Below are 23,910 nucleotides of genomic sequence, written 5' to 3' on the forward strand. Positions count from 1 at the left end.
TTCTCAGAAAGTCACAGAAGGCCATCAGAGGGATGTGCCTCCCCCATCAAAGGGGGAAAATGGTCACAGAATGTCTTTTAAAGGAACAACGTGAAAGAACAAATATTTAATGAAATATCTAAAAGAGGTAACTTCATAGGGACGGAAAGTAAATTGGTAGTTACCAGAGCCTTGGGGAAAGAGAGAATGGAGAATCATTGCTTCATGTTTACAGAGTTTCTGTCTGGAGTGATGAAAACAGTTTTGGAAACAGATACTGGTGATGGTTGCATAACATTGTGAACGTAATTAATGCCACTGAATTGTACATTTAAAAATTGTTAAAATGGCAAATTGTACGCTATATATAGCTTAGCACAGTTAAAAAGAGGGGAGAGGAGGAAAAAAGAAAAAGGAACAATGTGAGAGCTTCGAAGGACACTGTTTTACTCAGTTCCCAGCAGACCGTTTTCCACCGTCCGTCTGGGTGTGTCTGGTTGGTGCTCCAGGGGGACACTGTCTCTGGCCGTGGTTTTGCCCCTGACTATGTACCTTCACCACTTTCAGGATCGTCTTTTTTCTTCCCAAGCCAAATCCCTTCGTTTAGGAAATGAAAAGCACTGGAATCGGGTCCTTGCTGTCACTGATAGAAACTTGGGACACACTTACCTTGTGTCACAAATGAAAGTAAACAGAGGATAAACAGAGAGGTATCTGCTCTTTTTAGAGACAACAGACTTCAGTTTCAGTAACTCAGAGTCGCTCATTACGCCTAAGAATTTTTGCTTTTCAGTATTTTTGAAGTGTATTTCTGAGGTGCCCCCTAGGCAAAATAAAACATCTAGAATGGAGAGTTTGTTTTTCTTTTTCATTATTCAACCTAGATGTAGTCCCTCCAGCTGTTTTGGGGGGAATAATCTGTGAAATCGTCGTAGTCAGAGATTTTGTCGTATTTCTCTTTATCTATCCAATTTCTACATGGCGGACCTTCAAGAGAAATTGGTTCACGTGGATAGTGAATGAGTCATGGAATGATCAGTAGCTTCAGTAAATTTAATTTAGCCGAAAAATGACAAATGAAACAGTTCTGATACGTGGCTGCTTTTGAGACAAGTTATTGATTATGAAGTTTTGTTTTTTTTTAAACGGAGATTATTTTTGAATTATCCAAGGCAGCATAGCTATGACTAATGAGGTAAAATGAAGCAAAAGAAAAATGTGAACTGAATACCAAGAGATACTTCCAGTAGATTGGGATTAAATTAGGCAGAGGAGTCCCAGTGGAAGCGGTTGGGGGACATTTAACGCCACGCATGTCACTTAGAGCCGCAGTGAACTTAAGCAATTTACAAGCAGCAGACTCTGACTTTGGCAGGATGATAAGTGAGATCGTATCTCTAGTCTCATTGATTCTCTCTCTTATACCGGTATACGTTCACAGCTTCACATCCCCTATGGACAGAATTTATGTGTGTGTTAAATTTTCTGATTACGGTTTTCTTTTTTCCGGAAAACACTCTTTTTAGAACATCTCCTGGTCCCATCAGAAATGTCTTCCTTAAGTGGGAAAGTCCAAACGGTTCTGAGCCTTGTGGGGCCAAGCAAACTGGGCTGCACCCTGACCCACGAACACTTGACAATGACTTTTGACTGCTCTTACTACCCACCTCCTCTGTGCCGTGAAGTGATCTCCAATGAACCTATTACAATGAAAAATTTATTTTGGATCCAGAAAAACCCTTATTCCCATAGAGAGAATCTGCAGTTGAATCAGGAGACGGAAGGCATCAAGGAAGAACTGTTGGATTTTAAAGCCCAAGGTGGAGGAGCTATGGTGGAAAACACAGCCACTGGGATCAGCTGAGATGTGCAGACCTTGAAGCGGATTTTGCAGAAGAGACTGGCGTCCACATCACATCCGGAACTGGGTTTTATGTGGATGTAACTCGCTCTTCAGAGACCAGAGCCATGTCAGTGGAGCAGGTCAAAAGCCCTAATTTCTTGGACAATATTTGCGTGTAAATTCAGAATCATCAGAACTTCAGACCGTGGGTTATCCCCACGTGTCATCTACGTTTGGAAATGTCACTGGCTCAGAGGCACGCTGTAGAAGTTTGCTAGCTAGCAAAGGCATCTGTCAATGGGACCTAAATTAGGAACATTTCACTTCATAAAGAACAAGCATCCAGGAAGGAGATCTTAATGCACTGGTCACCGGAAGACCCAATGGGTTAATACTTAGATTCATCTATATCATGGTGCGCGGTAGCGGTGGCACAGTCTGTGTGTAAACCTCAGTGTTCCATTAGAAGCTTCAGTTATGCAACCTCAATTTTCTTTCTGGATTTTATAATAACCAGCAATAAAAATTCACTGTCGGGTGAAACCTGGCAGGCAGAGACTTGGCACAGTTGCGAATACGTTTCCTTCTCCTTTTACAAACCAGGAGGGGTAGAAGAAAATCCATTTTCCTGTTTTTGTCATAATAGGATCTTAAGCAAGAATGGGCAGAAGGAAAAGTAAATCTTTCAGGGGCAAAAAGAAAGGATAAGCCATGAAGCCGTTTTGTATGTGTGTGTGCTCTCCTTCTCTATATACGTAGAATATACATTTAGATGTGTGTTTACACATATATGTATATATTTATATGTATCTTCCATTGCCTGTTTCATAGGCATAGAACGTCAGCTGCAGTCTTTGCAAAGAGTCAGTTAATCTTTAAAATACTTAATATTTCAAAATTTTATCTGCATTTTTTTTCCTCAGGCCTTTCCCTTTTACACATTTATATGATTTGAAGACTATCCTGATATCAGGGATTACACATTCTTCTAACCACTCAATATAAGTATTATTGTGTGTGCTGTGAATTTGCTTTGCTATATAGGATAAAGGACAGAATGAATAAGAGAAAATTAAAGAATTACTTGCTACAGTTGACATAGATTCAGAGGCAGTCTTTTTACATTCTGGGTGCCCCTTAGGTTAAAATACAGATTTTTATCTCAATGAACGAATGTACAATGAATGTACTTCTCATTAAGTCACTTTTTCCCCTGCAGCCTCCTAAAGCCATGAATTTCATGGTAAATAATCACAGTAAGTTTTATGAACTCGTTGATTTAGAGTAACTTGTTTTTCTGATTTAAAAAATTTTTTTATTTTTTATTGGAGTAGAGTTGATTAACAATATTGTGTTCGTTTCAGGTGTACAGCAAAGTGATTCAGTTATACATATACATTTATCGATTCTTTTTCAAATTCTTTTACAGTAACTTGCTGAATTTGAGATTTGGTCAGTAAAATGCCTTTCTCATTGACCAATACTAACTGAATGAATGTTGGATACATTTTTAAAAGGATGAGTGACTGAATGACTAAATTCATTCACGTGCTGTGGTGACTCTATGTTGATAAAATCCAATCTATCAATTTTCATTCTCTTCCTTAGCTTACTGATGTCCTTGTTAATGAAATTCTCCATGGAGCTGATGGAACCAGTATCAAGTGTGGCGTTATTGGGGAAACTGGTTGCTCCTGGCCTCTGACTGAGAGTGAAAGAAAGGTTCTACAGGCAACAGCTCACGCTCAGGCTCAGCTTGGCTGTCCTGTTATTATTCACCCGGGAAGGAATCGAAGTGCACCATTTCAGATTATCCGAGTGCTGCAAGAGGCTGGAGCAGACACCTCCAAAACAAGTTATGTCACACCTTGATAGGTAAGCAGACCATCTACCAGTTAGTGCAAACCATCGCAAGATTCATGAATGATCAAATAAATAAAATCATCAGATCAATAAAGCACTAGAAAAAAACTACGAACTACTTGGAAGATAGTATTTATAAAGTTTTACCATAGACGTTAATAAAAATCACCAATGCCATTTTTGTGTCCCTACCCCGTGTCAGTATCCTAGGTATTTTGCACAAGGCATTTCTTTTAATTTACTTAATCCTTCATAATGCTTCACAGTTGGTGTCCCCACTTTGTCTCAGGGTATGATGTCACAGTTGGTGCTAATTCCACGTGCTCAGTGTTTGCCAGTAGTTAAGAGTGATAAATTTATCTGCAAATATAAAGGGAAGGGGAATTGAATGGCTTTCACCCCGAGAATAAACACACACATAGAAGTGTTGAGGTGTGTGTTGTGACTGGTGGTTTGAATCATCTTAATTTTGGAAAATGCACGGCAAAAAAAATAATAGTAATATGTATATTATTTGTTTGGCGGTATTATATCTTAGTTTCCTATGGCTTCCGTAACAAATTATAAGAAACTGGGAGGCCTCAAACAATAGAAATGTACTCTCTGACAGCTCTGGAGGCCAGAAGTCTGGAATCAAGGTGTTGGCAGGGCTGCGCTTCCTCCAGGGATCTACAGGAGGAGGGTCCCTTGCCTCTTCTAGTGTCTGGTTGTTCCAGGCTTTCCTGGGCTTGTAGCCTAACTTCAATCTCTGCTGTCTTCACATGGCTGCCTTCTGCTCGTCTGTGTCTCCTCTTTTGCTTCTTATGAGGACCCTTGTCATTAGATTTAGTGCCCACCCAGATCATCCGGAATGATCTCATCTCAAGATCCTTAACGCAATTATGTCTGCAAAGACCCTTTTTCCAAATAGGGTCACTTTCAGAGATTCAGAGTGCTGAAACATGGACATGTCTTTCTGAGGTCCACCACTCAAGCCCCTCATATTGTATTAGACCCGTAGGGCTCAGCAAAATAACTGACTATATAAATAGACGTTGGCTGCAGTTATTTGTATGAAGAAGCCTAACAATGCTGCAGAGGCTAGACATCGGCCTTTACGTTGAATTGATGAAAGAATTAACACAGTACCGATGAGACTGATAATACGTTACAATGAATTCTATCTTGCAAAGTGGAATACAGCCATGTTAGCAGACTGATCAATCCTGATCATCAGACCCGACAGTCTGTTATTTAATAAACGAATGCTCCTACAGAACGTATTGGTAAAATGCTTCATCTTAATAAAAATACTGTAAAATCCTGTGCGGAAAAAAAATAAAACATATTATAATTGTGGCAGAACAGAGAAGCCAGTGTTAACGGGGAACCTGAGGGACCTCAAGGTAAAGGCAGTTGTCCTGGCAGCTGGGCTGCTGTTGAGATCAATACTTGGCTATCTTCAGGAATCTTCTGGTTGTACTGATAAAACAGAGGGATGTTCCTGGATACTGGTCACAGAGGTAGTGCATCGCAGTGGGAAGAATAGAATCTTTGGACCCAGAGACATGTGCTTTTAAATCCTGCCTCTACCATTTGCTATGCAATCTTGGGTAGCTTCATTTGAATTTAAAATAATGTACTTGATAATATACTTTTGTATGATATGGAATATATGTAGCACCTTTAATCAATAAGGATGATGTTTGAGTCTTTTTAAACAGTGTGAAGTATATCAGGCATACAAAAGAGTATCGATAATATATATTTTAAAATTTTTTAACTATTTATTAAGTTCTTGAAAACATTACATTCTGCTGTTATTATATAAATCCTCTCTGTATGACCGTTAGACTACAGTTGTTAATCATGGTGTTCAAATATTCTATATTCCTACTGATTTTTTGACTGCTTGATCTATTGGTCACTATGAGAAGTATGTTAAAATCTCTCATGGTGGATTTTTAGTTTCTGATTGTACATATTTCAGTTTTTGCTTCATATATTTTGAAGCTATGTTATCACATGCATACAAATTATTACATCTTCCTGATGAATTGAAACTTATATCAACATATATGGAGCTGTTTTATCTTGCAATGTAAGTACTAGTGTTTTATTTTATTATTTTTATTTTTTAAATAAATTTATTCTATTTATTTCTGGCTGCGTTGGGTCTTCATTGCTGCACGTGAGCTTTCTCTAGTTGAGGTGAGCGGGGGCTACTCTTTGTTGAGGTGCACGGGCTTCTCATTGCGGTGGCTTCTCTTCTTGCAGAGTGCGGACTCTAGGCACGTGGGCTTCAGTAGTTGTGGCACACAGGCTCAGTAGTTGTGGCTCACGGGCTCTAGAGCACAGGCTCAGTAGCTGTGGCACACAGGCTTAGTTGCTCTGCGGCATGTGGGATCTTCCCGGACCAGGGCTCAAACCCGTGTCCCCTGCATTGGCAGGTGCATTCTTAACCACTGCGCCAGCAGGGAAGCCCAGTACTAGTGTTTTAAAAGCTGTTTTATCTGATGTTAATGTGACTGTACCAGTCTTTTTGTGTTTGTCTTTATAATGTACATGTGTCTTGTATAAAAAGCATATGGCTGGGTTTGGAGTTTTACCCATTCTCTTTTTTTATATGCTAAATTCAGTTTATTTGCATTGACTATGTTTACTGATATGCTTATTTCATTTTTTTGGTCATAGTTACCGTTAAAGTTTCTTGATTTCTTTTTATTGGTTTTTTTTTTTTTCCACCTCCATATTCTATTTATCCTCTTTACTTCTTTGGAAGGTATGTGTACGATTTATATCCTATTAGTAGTTATAGTAGAAAATTTAACATGTATATTTAACACATCAAATTTAAACATTTTAAAATATAGTAAACAGGGCTTCCCTGATGGCGCAGTGGTTGAAAGTCCGCCTGCCGATGCAGGGGACAGGGGTTCGTGCCCCCGTCCGAGAAGATCCCTCATGCCGCGGAGCGGCTGGGCCCGTGAGCCATGGACGCTGAGCCTGCGCGTCCCGGGCCTGTGCTCCGCAACGGGAGAGGCCACAACAGTGAGAGGCCCGCGTACCGCAAAAAAAAAAAAAAAAAAAAAAAGTAAACAATTTTATCTTCCTTCCTTCCTAGTAATACAAGAACTTTAGAAACCTCAGTTACTCACCATCTAAGTCTTAGGCTATATTTTCCAGGATGTGGGGTCTACCTGATTTTTTTTTTTTTTTTGGTCACACTGCACGGCTTGTGGGATCCTAGCTCCCCGACTGGGGACCGAACCCAGGCCCTTGGCAGTGAAAGCGTGGAGTCCTAACCACTGGACCACCAGGGAATTCCCTACTTGATTTTTTTAAATCCCAGTGATAAGAGATTATTTTATTATTAAAAAACATGGTTAATGTAGATTTAGATGAACTTTTTTGCTTTTTTTCTTGGCTTATCATTTCCTCTCACATCTCAGACCTTTATCCTTAAATTATTACTTATTTCCTGAGGTACATCATTTGAAGTTCCTTTACTGAGGATCTGTTTTGGTAATAAATGCTTAGATTTCATGTGTCTGCAAATGCATTTATTCCTTCATTCATAAGAGATCATTTAATATAATAGATAATTTATAATAGTGAATTAGAATAGATAATTCTATTTAAAAGTTATTCTTTCTAAGTCCTTTCCATTTTTATCTGACATGTATTATTGCTGTTATATCAGCTCAAAGTAATTGTGCTTCCTTTGAAGTAACCTGTCTTTTTTTTTTTCTGATGACTTGTAGCATCTTTTTCTCTGGTATTCTGTATTTTCCCTATGACCTATCTCAGTGTGAATTTCCTTTTTATTTTGTATGCTTGGAATTCCTCAGTAGAAGGGTATTTTTCATTGTTTCTGGAAAATCTCAGCCATTGTCTCTTCAAATATTGCTTCACCCATATTTCCAGATTATTTACATTGTAAACTATAAGTTGATATAGGTAGGATCTTAATACCTGCACTTCATACTTCCATCCGTTTGCATCTTTGAGCTGTAATTTCTTCAGTTCCATCTTCCTATTTACTCCTTCTCTCTCCAGTGGAATCAATCTGCTGCTTAGTCTATCAATTTGGTCTATAATATTAAGAACTATAGTTTTTATTTTTTCTTCTGTAAGTTCTATGTGGTTACTTTTCAAATCTCCTTGGTTAATTTTGATAATTTCTTTTTCCTTCAACATGCTTTCAGCTTCATCTTTAAAAAAAAAATTAAGCATACAATGTTAACCTTGCACTTAATAAATCTAATTCCCACTGTCTTTTTATTCTGAATGTATAGTTTGTTGGTTCTTCTGGCCCTCATTCATTATTTCCTTGTAAAATATTACTGTGATCGTAGATTCCTTGGGAATTATTACAAATCCTGGGTGGGAGGGTCTTTTCCTGGCCTTTTGTTTGTTTGCTATGTTTGTTTCTTATAGGCAGTCAGGGGGCATTACCAACCTGAGACTACTTTAAATTTTTAAAAATTAAAAGACAATTTTTACTGTGGTAAAATACACATAACGTAAAATTTACCATCTTCGCCATTTTGAAATGTCAAGTTTGGTTGTGTTCAGTACATTCACGTTGTTGGGCAACTGATATCTAGAACTCTCTTCATTTGCACAACTGAAACTCTATAGCCACTGAACATCAACTCCCCATCCCCCCACCCCTGGCCCACGGCAACCGCCATTCGATTGTCTGTCTCTACGAATGTGACGACAGGTACGTCATACAAGTGGAATCATACCGTATTTATCTTTCTGTGACTGTTTAAGCATTTGAGGGTTTTAGAACCACACAGGTGCTATGAATTCTGGCCCCTAAACTCAGTAAGTGCAGGCTTGTGGTTAGAGATTCTCATGGAAGACTTTTTTCCCAACTGCCTCCCCTCCACCAGAAGACAAGACTGAGGAAGACATATAATCTCCAAAGACTCCTTCTGTGGGTCAGATTTGCACTGAGTCCACCCACATGGGTGTTGTTCTGGGTGAGAGGAGTACTCCCTTCATGTGCTGGCAGAGGCTATGTCTCTGATTTATTTCTATTCAGCCCCAGTTCTTTCTCACTTCGTCCTTTAAAACCCCCCAGGCATCAAAAAAACAAACAACCCAATTACAAAATGGGCAGAAGGCCTGAACAGACATTTTTCCAAAGAAGACATACAGATGGTCATGAAAAGATGCTCAGTATCGTTAATCATCAGGAAAATGCAAATTAAAACCACAATGAGATCTCACCTCACACCTGTCAGAATGGCCACCATCAGAAAGAACACAAATAACAAATTCTGGTGAGGGTGTGGAGAAAAGGGATCCCTTGTGCGCTGTTGGCAGGAGTGTAAGTCGGTTCAGTCATGTGGAAAACAGTACGGAGGGTTCTCAAAAAACTAAAAATAGAACTAGTATATGACCCAGCAATTTCACTCCTAGATACATATCCAAAAAAGCCAAAAACACTGATTCAAAAAGATACATGCACCGCAATGTTCACAGCAGCATCATTTACAATTGCCGAGATACGGAAGCAACCTAAGTGCCCATCAACAGGTAAATGGATAAAGAAGATGTGATGTCCAGACCTACTAGAGAATGGACCTGAGGACACAGGGAGGGGGAAGGGGAAGCCAGGACAAAGCGAGAGAGTGGCATGGACATATATACACTACCAAATGTAAAATAGATAGCTAGTGGGAAGCAGCCGCATAGCACAGGGAGATCAGCTTGGTGCTTTGTGACCACCTAGAGGGGTGGGATAGGGAGGGTGGGAGGAAGACGCAAGAGGGTGGGAGGGGACATATATATATGTATAACTGATTCACTTTGTTATAAAGCAGAAAGTAACACACCATTGTAAAGCGATTATACTCCAATAAAGATGTAAAAAAAAATTAAAAAATTAAAAAAAAAGAAGGTGTGATGTCTATAAACAATGGAATACTACTCAACTGTAAAAAAGAATGAAATTTTGCCATTTGCAACAACATGAATAGATTTGGAGGGTATTATGCTAATGAAATAGACAGAGAAAGACAAATACTGTATGATATCAGTTATATGTGGAACCTAAAAAATACAGCAAACTAGTGAATATAACAAAAGAGGAAAGAGACTCACAGATACAGAGAACAAACTAGTGGTTACCAGTGAGGAGAGGGAGCGGGGAGGGGCAAGATAGCAGAAGGGGATTAAGAGGTACAAACTACTATGTATAAAATAAATAAACCACAAGGATATATTGTACAACACAGGGAATATAGTCAATATTTTATAATAACTAAAAATGGAATATAAGCTTTAAAAATTGTGAATCACTATGCTGTATACCAGAAACTTACATAATATTGTATACCAATTATACCTCAATAAAAAAAGAAAAAAACATGCAAACGGCTGCTCTAGGTCACTCCTTACTCCTTATTTTCTCTGCTCTCTCTTTTGTTTCTGCCCCCTGAACAAGTCCTTTACTTTCCTACCAGCTTAGCCAGGCATTTAAAAATATGATATTTTGTCCCCTTTCATTTTATTCATTATTTTACATGTACTACGTTGGCAAGTATCCTGTGAATGTTTAGCCTGCCCTACTGCTTGAACTGGCTCATACTAATTCTTAAAGAAGAATCTTTCTAACTCTATTTGTTTATACTTAGACATGTAGGTAAGCGAGAAAATGAGGCCGGGCATAACAGAACATAACCTTTCATTGAAAACTGTGAAATAAACGTTAACTTCTACAACAGTAGGACTTCCTTGTTCATAAAATCAAACTCTATGTGTGTGTGTGTGTGTGTGTGTGTGTGTGTGTGTGTTTACTCCTTGCTCATAAAATCAAACCACATGTATAGGTACATAAAATGTATATACACATATGTATATGTACTTTCTTTTAAACAAGAAAGCTACAGTATCTGAGATTCGTTGGCTGCCATTTCAATGCCTCCTTTTAAAATGGCCCAGGATGGAATGGAGAGCTTGAACTGACATCAGACAAACTCAGAGCATCCTAGAAAATCCTGAGACCAATTTTAGGACAGCCAGCCATTCTGTCCCTATATTGTGGATTATTCAGGGGTCCAGGCCTGAAATACTATACCTAGAAGTATGAACATTTCAGAGGACAGGCAACTGGGGAAAATGGCCTTAGAAAAAGGAGTGCATTTGGAAAAACAAACCAAATAAAGTAACAGAAAAAAAAATTCAGGGAGGCAGAGGCAGGCAACTTTAGCTTTTTGATGTGAGTGTTCACAGCAAGACAGTTGCCAGGCTGGCGTTTGACTAGGTCAGCCTTTCACAGACTCTCTGAGGTCTGCTGGGCTGCATACACAATCTGACCTGTACTGAAAGGGCAAGGACTTCAGCTTCTATAATGGGGACAAATCACAAAAGAACATGTATTTCATGCAACAAAATGCACATACAACACACAAAAAGAAGAGCATCCTGAAAACAAGGCCTCCCGGAAAACAACAGGAATTTTTAGGCTTGAAAGAGAAGGTTCTGAACCCACAGGCTGCTGTGACTGTGGGTAGCAAGGTAAGATGCTGGCTCTGTCCTGCAACTCTTTTTAGGACACTGGGCTTTCTAGCCGGACTGCCGCTCAGCCTTGACTACCTGTAAAACTGTTCATTCATCCCCCTAAAGGTAGGATTTCTGTCATTTGAGAATACAAAATATCTCCAGGTGTCCACAATCCATTGATGCAATTAAATTTTTTTAAAGTTTTTCTAATCTTTTTTTTTTAATTTAATTATTTGGTTGCACCGGGTCTTAGTTGTGACAGGTGGGCTCCTTAGTTGCGCCTCCAGGGCTCCTTAGTTGCGGCACGCGGGCTCCTTAGTTGTGGCATGTGAACTCTCAGTTGCGGCGTGCATGTGGGGTCTGGTTTCCTGACCAGGGATTGAACCCAGGCCCCCTGCATTGGGAGCATGGAGTCTTATCCACTGCGCCACCAGGGAAGTACCAACAATTAAATATTTTTAAAGATATATAAATCTTCACTAGCATTCATAATAAGGCATTTTACCTTAAAATACATGCACACACACATAAAACAACAACAACAAAACTGCTATGTGCCTATCCAAAAGAAGCAGTTGAGACCCTGAGAGGGAAGAGTTAAGGAATGGCCAGCACCTTAGGACACCTCTGAACCACACTGTTGTCATGTGACCACTTGTGACCTGCTTCAGGTCATTTGCCTGGAGAGCACAGCCTGACAAGATAAATCTGCTTCTGTGTCTGGGCCCCTCCCCTAACCATCTGTTCTCTTTAAGAAATACAGGCCTGTGGAAGTGCCTGTGGACTGCGGTGGATGTAACCCTGGGGAACATTGTAGGGGGCTGCCCTTGACAGTTACAGCCGCCCAAAGTCAACATTTGTCGAAAAATAACACCAGCACTTATGTGTTCCCGTTTGGGCTTTTAATCCACAAAGGCTTTATGTGTTTTAATCACGTATTAAAACTTGACTACCTGTTAAAACTCTAGCCACATTTCCAGGTGGCATGTGATCACAGCACCGCCTCTGCCCCTGGTTTGATACAGGGTATATGGGATTGAAGAAGATAACCCATGGAGAGTCTTTTTGCCATCCGCCTCCAAGGAATTTTCTCTGCAATGTACTATAGAGTAGCTGTAGGTATTTTTATGACAGCAACATTCTGTCATCACCAAGGCAAGCTGGGTAGAGCAACATGGCTGGAAGGTATTTGGGGACTATTTACTGATCAAACTCGGAGCCACTGGGACGGCCAAAGACAGGTGCTACGCCTCAATCTTTCTTCTACTTACCGATTTAACAAACCAAAGGGCTTTCATGGAAATCCAGGGCCTAGAGTTTGACTAGAGGCACAATGATAATTAAGTGCAGGAACAGAGCACATCTCTCTCTTTGAAAATTTCTCCCTGTGGAAGGGAGAGGAATTTGACCCAAGGGTTTCTGAAAGAGGAGAAGGCAGATTGCAGTGGATGGGCTCTTTACCCCTGATTATTCAGGCCAAATTCGTCTACCTCCTTAAAGGACACAATTTAGATACATTTGTTTTCATGCTCTTAATTAGATAAAGTGAGTGAGTGGAAAATCACTTCATTTATTCATTCATTCAACAAATATTTGTTAAGTGCCTAATTACCATATACCTGACACTAGGATGTAGCAGGGGACAAGACCCGTTTTCTGCCTTCAACATGCTTACTTCATTATAATTATGGTTACTTAACCTTAAGGGTGTCTTTGTAAAGGCACCAAAAAATAATCATCTGGTATCCTTTGAACTGTACAGTTTTAATTCCTGTGAATACTAGTGAATGAATGTGAAACCATCCAAAAACAATTCCAGGCAAAAGTCTGGCAAACTTAAAACTGACCAAAATATTTTTATATATTTAAATAGCATGGAGGTAGTTTTTTTTAAAAAAAAGAACAATCGGAATGTTTTGCGCATGAAATGGTTCATAACACTTAGAATCCTCTGCATACGGTGCTGTATTTCTTAACAGTTTATTGGTAGGATCTTGGGTATGCATGCATTATGTGCAAAATGCACGGTGTGTGGTGAGAGGAATGAGTACGTCTTGTAGAGTGTATACTTTGTACATGTTATATATAGTAAAGACAACTTACTTAGTCATATCAGTTCAGATCCAACTACGGAGTGAGAAATTAAAGACATTAATTCAGGCAACAAAGTAGGGGCCTGATAAGCACATGAGAATTGTTAAGAGAAAATATTTACTAGTAACAGTGCCCTTTTCTCATTTCCTAATATCCACTGACATTTCTTCTGTTACCCGTATGGCATGAGACAGGAAAATGTAAGAAAAACGAGATGTTTTTAAACATACAATCATGGCTACTGGCATAGAATTAGGTATGACTGTAGCTAAAGTTTACATAAAAGTCTACACTGCAACCCACAGAATGGGAGAAAATATTTGCAAATGAATCGACAGACAAGGGATTAATTTACAAAATATACAAACAGCTCATGATCAATATCAAAAAACCAACCCAATCAAATATCAAAAAAACCCAATCAAACAATGGGTGAAAGATCTAAACAGACATTTCTTCAAAGAAGACATACAGGTAGCCAAGAGGCACATGAAAAGATGCTCAACGTCACTAATTATTAGAGAAGTGCAAATCAAAACTACAATGAGGTATCACCTCACAATGGTCAGAATGGCCATCATCAAAAAAGCTACAAACAACAAATGCTGGAGAGGGTGTGGAGAAAAGGGAACCCTCTTGCGCTGTTGGTGGGAATGGAAATTGATATAACCGTTATGCAGAACAGCATGGACGTTCCTTAAAAAACTAAAAATAGAGCTACCATACGATCCAGCAATCCCACTCCTGGGCATATATCCAGAGAAAATCATAATTCGAAAAGATACATGCACTCCAATGTTCAATGCAGCACTATTCACAATAGCCAGGACACAGAAGCAACCTAAATGCCCATCGACAGAAGAATGGATAAAGAAGATGTGGTACATATATACAATGGAATAGTACTCAGCCATAGAAAGAATGAAATAATGCCACTTGTCGCAACATGGATGGACCTAGAGACTGTCATACTGAGTGAAGTAAGTCAGAGAAAGACAAATACCATATGATATCACTTATATGTGGAATCTAAAACAATGGTACAAATGAACTTATTTACAAAACAGAAATAGAGTCACAAATGTGAAAAACAAACTTGTGGTTATGGGGGGAAGGGGGAGAGGGATAAATTGGGGTTGACATATACACACTACTGTATATAAAACAGATAACTAATAAGGACCTACTGTATAGCACAGGGAACTCTACTCAGTGCTCTATAATGACCTATATGGGAAAAGAATCTAAAAACGAGTGGATATATGTATATGTATAACTGATTCACTTTGCTGTACACCTGAAACTAACACAACATTGTAAATCAATTATACTCCAATAAAAATTTTTTTTTTAAAGTCTACATTGGTTTGTAGAGAGCACTCAGTGACAAAGAAACACAAACCTTGAACACATTTCTGTGTGATGTCGTGTGGTGACATTGGCCACAGCTATTCTTTCATGAATGCAGTGCCTATTCTATGTCTGCCTGGGACAATGGAGAAAGAGGGAGTGCTGGGGTCACAGTGTCTGATTCTATTTCTGACACCAGCACTTACTTGCTAAGTGACCGTCAGCAAGTCATTTAAGCCTCCAGGCTTTTGCTCATCTGTCAAAAGGCATTAAGAAAAATTATTTTTTAACCCTTAATGTGTTAGGCAAATGTCCCCGATTATCGTTTATCATGGTTTTCCTTTCATTGCAAAACTTATTTTAAAAGAAATAGAAAATCCAGGCAAATACTGGACAAACTGAAATGGAGCAAAACTACTTAATATACCTAAAAGTGCCGAATAAAATACAATTAAGTTATGCTGGTAGTTGGTATGTGTTGAGTATCCTAAATCGCACTCTTTAACAAAGACACTTGGGCGAATCAGCCCAACGTCAAGAGCAAACGAAGGCACCAGTCCTGTATTCTCTCTGATACATTATACCCACCAAAAGCTTCCACAAGTAATTTTTTTCTTCTAAAGACATTTTTCATGACTCTGACACCATTCCCGTGAAATGTGACATTATAACAAAAAGGATTGCCATGTCCATGAGATTTATCTTCACTCTCCTCAATACCATCATTCCTTGAACTGTGTATCGCTTACATGAAAAACGCAACCTCTTTTGTGCTCTGTGGTAGCTGGAAAGTTCATATGGTAAAAAGCTCTTCCTAGGGTGGATAAACTGTGAAATCCATTTTAAAATGAGGTTTTAATTACATTTCGCAATTCAGAGCCAACTTCTGGTTTTGGTGTAATTTAAACAAGAGTTTTTTTCTCTTGCAGCCATCTGTTCCTCTTCCTCAAGCCTACACTTATGTCATAATATTGAAAATGTGACGTCATTCCCTCCTATGACATCATTAAACATGTCTGTACGATAAAGACCCAAGAAGAGAACTGAATCACGTGGGAGGAAGACGCCTGTTCAAATATAGATGAGGAATATGTAAAATAAATACATTGCAATCGGAATTATTTTTCTATTGCTTTTCATTCCCAGTTACTCTCTACAGTTGAAAAGACTGTTCCACACAAGTAATGCTTTATCACAAAAAAATCCTCTAAAAAAGAATCTTTAAAATACCTACATATATGGGAATAAACTAGTATATTAATGTGAATGCACCATCTGAATTGATGGCTTTGAGTTTGTTTGAAACCAGAGTTCCTGGTAAATATTTAACTGAAATAATAAATTATACTTTCTAGCCATAGACGATGTTTAGGCCGTACATTAAAAACTTACTTCGTTCTATTCAGTTTCTATTTTTGACATTAAAAAATAAATTAATTGAAATTCATCAATTAAGAATTTTTCAGATTTTGTAGGTAAGTTGCAACTGCCGTTAATGGTACAGAAATATACGTAGTGTCTTAAAATTATATTAACATTGAATTTATTAGGTTATAGTAATTTATACATTAATTTCTTTTAAACATTGTATTACAACTATTTTAAAAGTTATTTTAGGTTGTTACATCAACAATTCTAGGTGAGTTTAATAATTCTTTTAAGTGGTTGTTGAAGAACTCTCATAAAATTATAAAGAATCCCACATGACACTATCTGTACAAATACTCATTGGTTTTAAATTAAGAAATTCAGTGAAGAGGGAGACAGGACTTTTTTGGAGTTCTTTTGTGGTAAACAATTTTTATAATAATCAGTCATTGAAATTAAACATTGTTTTAAATAAATCGGTTATATATAAGCATCTCCTTAGTATCGTATTTTTAAGTTAAAAAAAATTTTTTTAATTACTTGGTCGAGTTCATAAGTTTTGGCACTGAAGATATTCTGTGCTTCTGTATGTGTCAGGCCCTGAGCTAGTCCAGTCTCAAAATACAGCGACACTCACAGCGCTTACCCTCCAGGCCCTGGAATTCACAGACTGGAGGAGCTGATGAATTCCAACAAAGTCACTGCACAGTATAATGGAAAGTGCACTAGCCTAGGAGTTCCTGGAATTCCTGGGTTCTTGATCACTTAAAAGACCCAAGCTTCAGTTTCTTCATTTCTGCAATCGTGTTCATATGCAGCATCAGTATTTCACCAGTTCATTATGAGTTTCAGAACCTGCCCTTTCCATGCTCCTGGTAGCATTTAATGATGCCAACATCTAATGAACTGCCCGTGGCAGGCCCTTGATTCTCCTACACTTCTGTCACCATGGAGACCGTGTCCCACCGCTTACTCTTCCTTCTTGCCCTATTCTGGTCAATGACAGTATTATTCGCCCAGATGTTAGTCTAAAGTCCCCTCCCCTCTGCAGCCCCCCATGTTAAAACCTGTCTACCACACTAAGATCTCCAAATACAGCCCCTCTGATCTATTCCTCTGTTGTTCACTTAATTCAGGTCCTCATTGTCGCCTGAACTACTGTAATTGTCTCCAAACAGGAACCACCCCCTTAGCTTTGCTCCCTAATCTAGCCTCCAAATTGCCATCATCTTTGCAAACACACATCTGATTACATCCCCCACCCCGATTTACAATCCTTCAGTGGTTCTGTGTCACCTTCAGCACAAAATCCAAACATCTTGGTCATCTGGTCCCCACCCATCTCTCCATCTCATCTCCCACCCTCTCTAGTGCATAGGCAGAATCTGGGCTAAAGCCACACTGCCCGTGACTTCGAGTAACCTATTTCCAACCTAGTCCATCTGGTGGAAATACCCTATTCTCTGCTCTACTAGGCAGAGTCTTTCTTCAATATACAACTCATCAGAGATTTTGTTCTCTATGAAGCTTTTCCTGGATGAGCCAAGCAGTGTTTGATGTCTCCTTCTTTGTGTCAACCCAGTTCCTAGTAGTACTTTCTTAGACTTGGTAAGGTCTGAAAAGCCATTCTGTGTTTCCATGTCTCTTTTCCCTAATAGACACTGATCTTCTTGAAGGATGAGCCCCTGTATTATTTGTCTTTTTTTCCCCAGCTCATACTTCATAGTAAGTAGATGATCAACAATTTCTTATTAGATGGATGGGTGGGTGGGTGGATGGATGGATGGATGGATGGATGGATGGATAGATGCGTCTCCCCTCATGCACTTTAGCTCTGATAAATTACAGCCTTATCTTCTAGAAATGACAAGCTCTTTTACCTCTCAATAGGTGTTCTCCTGGATCATCCATCCATCACTGGACACTTAAACCCCACCAACCTACATCTAAATAGTTTTCTTCAAGACTCAACTCAAAGGAGTCACCTCTTTCATTATTCTTTCATAATACTTTGTATGTCTTTGTACTATAAAAAGCTTTCAACACATTTAATTGTACTTATTAATTTAGATATCTAGCTCCTTCCCTAGACTTTCAGTTCTTTGAGACAGCAGCTTAAATTTCTTATTCATAGGAGTATCCCAGCACAAAGGCTAGCACGGGATAGGTGATAGCACAAGACAGTAAATGTTGGCTGCATGAATTCATGAAGGTGTGCTTGAATGTATGAGATGAAATCATGTATTTGCGAGTATCTTGAAACTATAAAAACCCAAGACAAATGTTAGGTAATGTCATCATCTTGATAACACCACGTGTTATATCCTTTCCTCTGCTTCTTAGTTCTCGCTTCCCAGAGAGCGCAAAGCTCCTTGTCTAAATTATCTCTTCACACAGACTTCCTTGTTCCCACTCAGAGTGCATTTTGACATTAAACTACACCCCTCAGCTCTTGGATCAGATCTAGAATATAAAGAGGTTTGAAAAACAGAACCAACTGTCTTGCGTTTTAATACTGGCCTTAAAACATGTACGTACGTGATAACCATATTCTGAAAACGAAGATAGCCAAATGGCATCAGAGAACCATTTTCTTAGTCAATAGCAATATATGTGTCATAAATATAAGCCCGTTCCTTACATAGAGAGAATCTGTTTACTGGTTGAAGAGCAAAAGTGTCAAACATGCAACAAAAGAAATGATATAGTATGAATAACAAGAACAAATACTTGATTCGAGCACCTCATCTTCCTCTTGGGAAATCTCAGGACATTTTACAAATGACATTGCAATCAACTTCATTCACCTGGAAGAAGGGACTTTCTGCAGTGTGAAATGCAGTAGCTCTTCTGCATCTCAGAGTCACCTCATTGACTATTTAGGGCAAGAGGTGAAAGATATATACCTTAAAGGCTGGGGAAGACTGGAATAAGAGAGAATATAATTATTCACGGATATAGAATATGGAATGAGGAAAACTGGCTGCGGTTGACACCTTCGCTCTTATAAGAAGTGCTATGAGATCATGGAGGGGCAGGACCTCCGTTTAATCCTCTTCTGACAGACGTCAGGCAGAGTACATTTTCCCCTGGTACCATTTTGACATCTGGGGTCAATCCTTTCTCCAAGTGAAAAAAAATTCACATGCATAAATGCAACTTCAGTAGCACCTTGACAATCCCTGGAAGTCATCCAGCTGAATGTCAGTTTAATGTAGTTAAGTCACCTTGTTAGACATTCACGGTGCAAGGTGAGATGCTTTTGTGATGGGGTGTTTTTCTCCATAGGTAAGTGCTGACGTAAGGAATGGAGCAGCTGAGGCGGGTGAATGCTGTCATCACAAAAGGGGCAGCAGGGTCTAAGAACATGGCTTCTGAAGATGAACGCAATTTGCATTTATTCACCACCTCCTCCTTTGGGAAGTTGAGACTTACAAGCTTTTCTGAGACTTAGTTTCCTCATCTATAAAATGGGGATGATCATACTTTTCTCATGTAGTTTTTGTAAAGATTAAATGAGAAAGGGCCGTTTATTTTGCCTGAGGATTATTGTTTTATTTTCTTGCTTCACCTACTTCTCCATCCTACCGCCTCATGAATATCTAATACCAAACTCATTTTATTTTCAGGGCTGTCTTCTGAAAAGTATGTCTGATCATTGACCTACTTTTCCCCATGGATTTTATACTATGTTTCCTCCTTCAATAGGGAGAATTTAAGTGCACTCATATCTTAGTTGCCTTCACACTAATGTTCAGTTATCTAGGGTGTGTCACATCATCAAATGTCACTAATAATAATAATATGTATGTATGTATGTATGTACATACCTGTATGTATGTGTATGTATGTGTGTGTGTGTGTGTGTGTGTATATTTATCCTGGCTTTCTAATGACAGCAAATTTGTCTGCCTCCTTTTTAAACAGCATTCTCCTGATGGTCAAAATCAGCTTAGGGGCTTCCCTGGTGGCGCGGTGGCTGGGAGTCCGCTTGCCGATGCAGGGGACGGGGGTTTGTGTCCCGGTCCGGGAGGATACCACGTGCCGTGGAGCGGCTGGGCCCGTGAGCCATGGACAATGGGCCTGCGCCTCCGGAGCCTGTGCTCTGCAGCAGGAGGGGCCGCGGCGGTGAGAGGCCCGCGTACCACAAAAAAAAAAAAAAATCAGCTTAACTGCTTCTTTTCTGAAATTTTCTCGCCTACATATGACTGTGAAATTTTTAAGAGTGTTTTACAGAGGGACCATTTCCCTCAAAGACACACTCCTTTCTACGTGCTGTTCTACAGGGTAAGAATTCCCAGGGATTACATTTGAAACTTCCACGTGTAGATGAATCTTACTGAACATGTTCGTCTTCCTCTAGAAAGTGATCCCTGCCTACGGTACCATTCTTCCGATAACATTTCCAATACAGGCAGGATTTATATATAATTGACATCTGGAGGTCTAGATGCCTACGTTCCCCAGCCCTCTCTGAGATGAGGTTTTTGGAAGACCACATCCATGCAGATCACTCAGGGCCTCGTGGGCCACTGTTAAGGCCCTGGCTTTTTCTCGGAGGGAAATGGGGAGCTATTGGTGGGTTGTGAGCGGAGGAGAGACCTGATCTGACTTAGGTGTGTAGATAGATTTTGGTTGCTGTATTGGAATAGACTGTAACAGAGGCAAGGTAGAGAAGTAGGGAGAGTACCTGGGAATCTATTGCAGGGATCCTGCAAGAGAAGATGGTGTTTTGGACCAGGAGGGTAGCAGGGGAGGTGGTGACGTATTTGGATTCTGGTCCTATTTTGAAAGTCAAACCAAAAGTCTATCTTGATGGGCTAGATGTAGAGTGATTCAGAGGAAGAAACAGGACAAAGCTCCAGGATTTTTGGCCTGAGCACTGGATGGATGGAGTTGCCATCAACTTAGTTGGAGCAGCTGGTTTGGGGCAGGACATGAGGTGTTTAGTTCAAGGCATGTTAAGCTTGAGTTGCCTATTAGACAACCAAGTAGAGACGGCAAGCAATTAGGCATGCAGGTCTGAACTTCAGGAGAGAGGACCTCATTATAGAAGACCCTTAATATGTGCCACTTAGTATTTGTAAGAGGCTTAGAGCAACATAAGGCTCCTAGTAAGAAAGTAAGCAATGGTCACAATGAACATAGTTCCTTCTCCTCCTCTGACCATATTATTAGAAATAACCAAAATACCTGTAATGGTCAAATCCTGTCTATTATATGTCGTTATGCTTTGAGCTACTGATTGAAGACCTCCACAAACTAAGCCTTTCTTACTTTTTCGGATAACTTCCATTTTTCAAGTGCAGTTTTTGAGGTTACTGCGGGGAGGGAACTACATTTCAAAATAAAAATTAAAACACACAATGTGCACACAAAGTCAACGTAATTCTGGAAAATGTCCTTTGAGGATAAAATATGTAGCACTGGGACTTCCCTGGTGGCACAGTGGTTAAGAAGCACCTGCCAATGAAGGGGACACGGGTTCGAGCCCTGGTCCGGGAAGATCCCACATGCCGCGGAGCAACTAAGCCCGTGCGCCACAACTACTGAGCCTGCGCTCTAGAGCCCACGAGCCACAACTACTGAAGCCCGCGCACCCTAAAGCCCGTGCTCTGCAACAAAGAGAAGCCACCGCAATGAGAAGCCTGCGCACCTCAACGAAGAGTAGCCCCCGCTCGCCACAACTAGAGAAAGCCCGCGCGCAGCAGCGAAGACCCAACACAGACAAAAATAATAAAAAAATTTAGAAAAGGAAAAAAATACTAAACTTATCTCTTCCCCCTTATGTTATTTTAATTGTGTATATTTCATTTTTAAGCATGGTTCTTTGGGGAAAACAGAATATGTTTACTATAGTAAAACACATATTCTTTTAGCCTAGTAATTTTGGAAGCAAAAATGGTCTCCATGGTAAGAAGATAGAAAAGGAGTGGTATTAATAGAAGGTAGCACAGAGCTAATGTGCATTTTATAGCATAAAGGAAAGACGTTTTTAGCCTCCCTGCCTTAAACAACATCGTGAACTCTAAGTTACGCTCAACGGGTGAACAGAATAAAAACGAGCCAGCTACGATATGATGGCTGAGCGAAGGTCAAGACCAACTCTCCGGCAGCAGCCCAGGACAGCAGAGCCCTCTCACACTCGGACACAGAGGCTTAATTGGTCCTCCTAGGGTTTGGAAGAGAGGCTTTGAAAATACTTCTGACCCCTTAGAAGCAGATTTATAGACATACAATAGTGCTTTAATCCTGGCATCCTGGCATTGCCAAAGTAATAGGATATCAGAATGGACAAAACCCTAATAAGACAAGGATTATCTGACGTTGCAACTCTTCTCCAAGCCCATCTTGGATCCCAAACAATCACTTCCTTCCTCTAGGTCCTTAACTCCCTTCATACAATGTTTAATGAGGTGTATTTTTTCCTTCACATTTTTTCCATATTGCCTCCTGGTAGGATTTTTTCTTTCTTTCTTTCCTATTTCTCTCTGTGCTTGAATCTCTACGATGGCATTTTGGGAGTTAATTTTAGGCCTCCTTTTTACTTGTTAGAGTCTCAATTTCTTGAGATAATCTACTCGTTCCAGACTCAACTCTTCTGTCTGTAGCCTGCACTCATCCTATATTTTTCTCCTTTTCCCATTCATTTACACAGTCTTACAAAGAGTGATATTTTTACTATGATCTCTACTGAAGTGAGAAGATAGCCGTAAAATTATCATAAAATAATAAATTCTGTTTAAAAAATAAACACACCAGAACATAAATATCTGTAGGAGTATTGCCCCTCCTTTTTCTAAAAAAAATCGCAATGATATTCACATATGCTTTGGAATTAATTTTAGAACAGATCCTCACAAGAAAATCGCCCTGTTACCTTACCTTGGCTTCCTGTTTTATCCAGATCAGTATTACTCACCTAATTCTCCAGTCCTGATGCCAAATTTCCTCTGATAGTTTCCACAGTTCACAGCAGTCCCACTAAGGATTTTCAAAGGAATACGGAGCATATCCTGAAGACAATTCTGAAAAAGAATTACAAAATTCTTGGAAATGGCAGCATAATTAAAATGTCTACAGTTCCCAAGTCCTTGAGATGGGAAAACTCCCTTTTGGATGGGAATTTTCCCTAATTTCTGGTAACAAATTGAACTATTTTATAGTCACATCATAAAAGCCAACTTAAAAGTTCTTTTACTTGATTTCAACTACATTCCAGTACATGGTGTGCTTAAAACTTTGAATCTGTCTATGTGAAAAATATGCTCTTGTTTTTTTGTTTGTTTTTGGCCACACCACGTGGCATGTGGGATCTTAGCTCCCCGACCCACCAGGGATCAAATTGGCGTCCCTGCATTTGGAAGCTTGGAGTCTTAACCCCCGGGCCACCAGGGAAGTACCTGGAAAATATGCTCTTAAGAGTTACAATATGGGGCTTCCCTGGTGGCGCAGTGGTTGGGAGTCCGCCTGCCGATGCAGGGGACACGGGTTCGTGCCCCGGTCCGGGAAGATCCCACATGCCGCGGAGCGGCTGGGCCCGTGAGCCATGGCCGCTGAGCCTGCGCGTCCGGAGCCTGTGCTCCGCAACGGGAGAGGCCACAACAGTGAGAGGCCCGCGTACCGCACACAAACAAACAAAGAGTAACAATATGTCTGTCTTATTGTCTCTAGGACTCTCCTTGACAAGAGGGAACTACTGGAGTTGGCTCAACTTGGCTGTTACTTGGAATATGATCTCTTTGGTTCTGAACTTTTCCATTATCAGTTCAACCCGGATGCCCAATGATAATAAAAGAATTGAAAGGTAAACGTGATGAAATCTCTCATGGTCTTTCCTTTCACCATCTCTTTTGGATTTTCTTATCTGGGTGGGTATTAGCAAAGATTCAGAAAACAGTAAGCAGGCAGAA

At 39.8% G+C, this 23,910-nt stretch overlaps 2 protein-coding genes across 2 annotated transcripts in view; one reads left to right on the forward strand and one right to left on the reverse strand.

Annotated features, from left to right (window-relative positions):
- The first annotated feature begins 603 nt into the window (after positions 1–603).
- Positions 604–23,910, forward strand: part of PTER (phosphotriesterase related) — a 29,758-nt gene continuing 6,451 nt past the window's right edge. The window contains 6 exon segments of the mRNA XM_060006304.1: positions 604–1,867; positions 1,870–1,962; positions 3,431–3,676; positions 3,678–3,697; positions 23,672–23,776; positions 23,778–23,804. Coding sequence (XP_059862287.1) covers positions 1,529–1,867; positions 1,870–1,962; positions 3,431–3,676; positions 3,678–3,697; positions 23,672–23,776; positions 23,778–23,804 — 830 coding nt within the window. The 5' untranslated portion in view covers positions 604–1,528.
- The window catches only part of RSU1 (Ras suppressor protein 1), a 278,381-nt gene continuing 277,346 nt past the window's right edge, over positions 22,876–23,910 (reverse strand). Inside the window, exon 9 of the mRNA XM_060006303.1 lies at positions 22,876–23,025. Coding sequence (XP_059862286.1) covers position 23,025 — 1 coding nt within the window. The 3' untranslated portion in view covers positions 22,876–23,024. The remainder of the gene's footprint in view (positions 23,026–23,910) is intronic.

Source organism: Delphinus delphis, chromosome 2 (genome assembly GCF_949987515.2).
Source record: "Delphinus delphis chromosome 2, mDelDel1.2, whole genome shotgun sequence".
Taxonomy (NCBI): domain Eukaryota; kingdom Metazoa; phylum Chordata; class Mammalia; order Artiodactyla; family Delphinidae; genus Delphinus; species Delphinus delphis.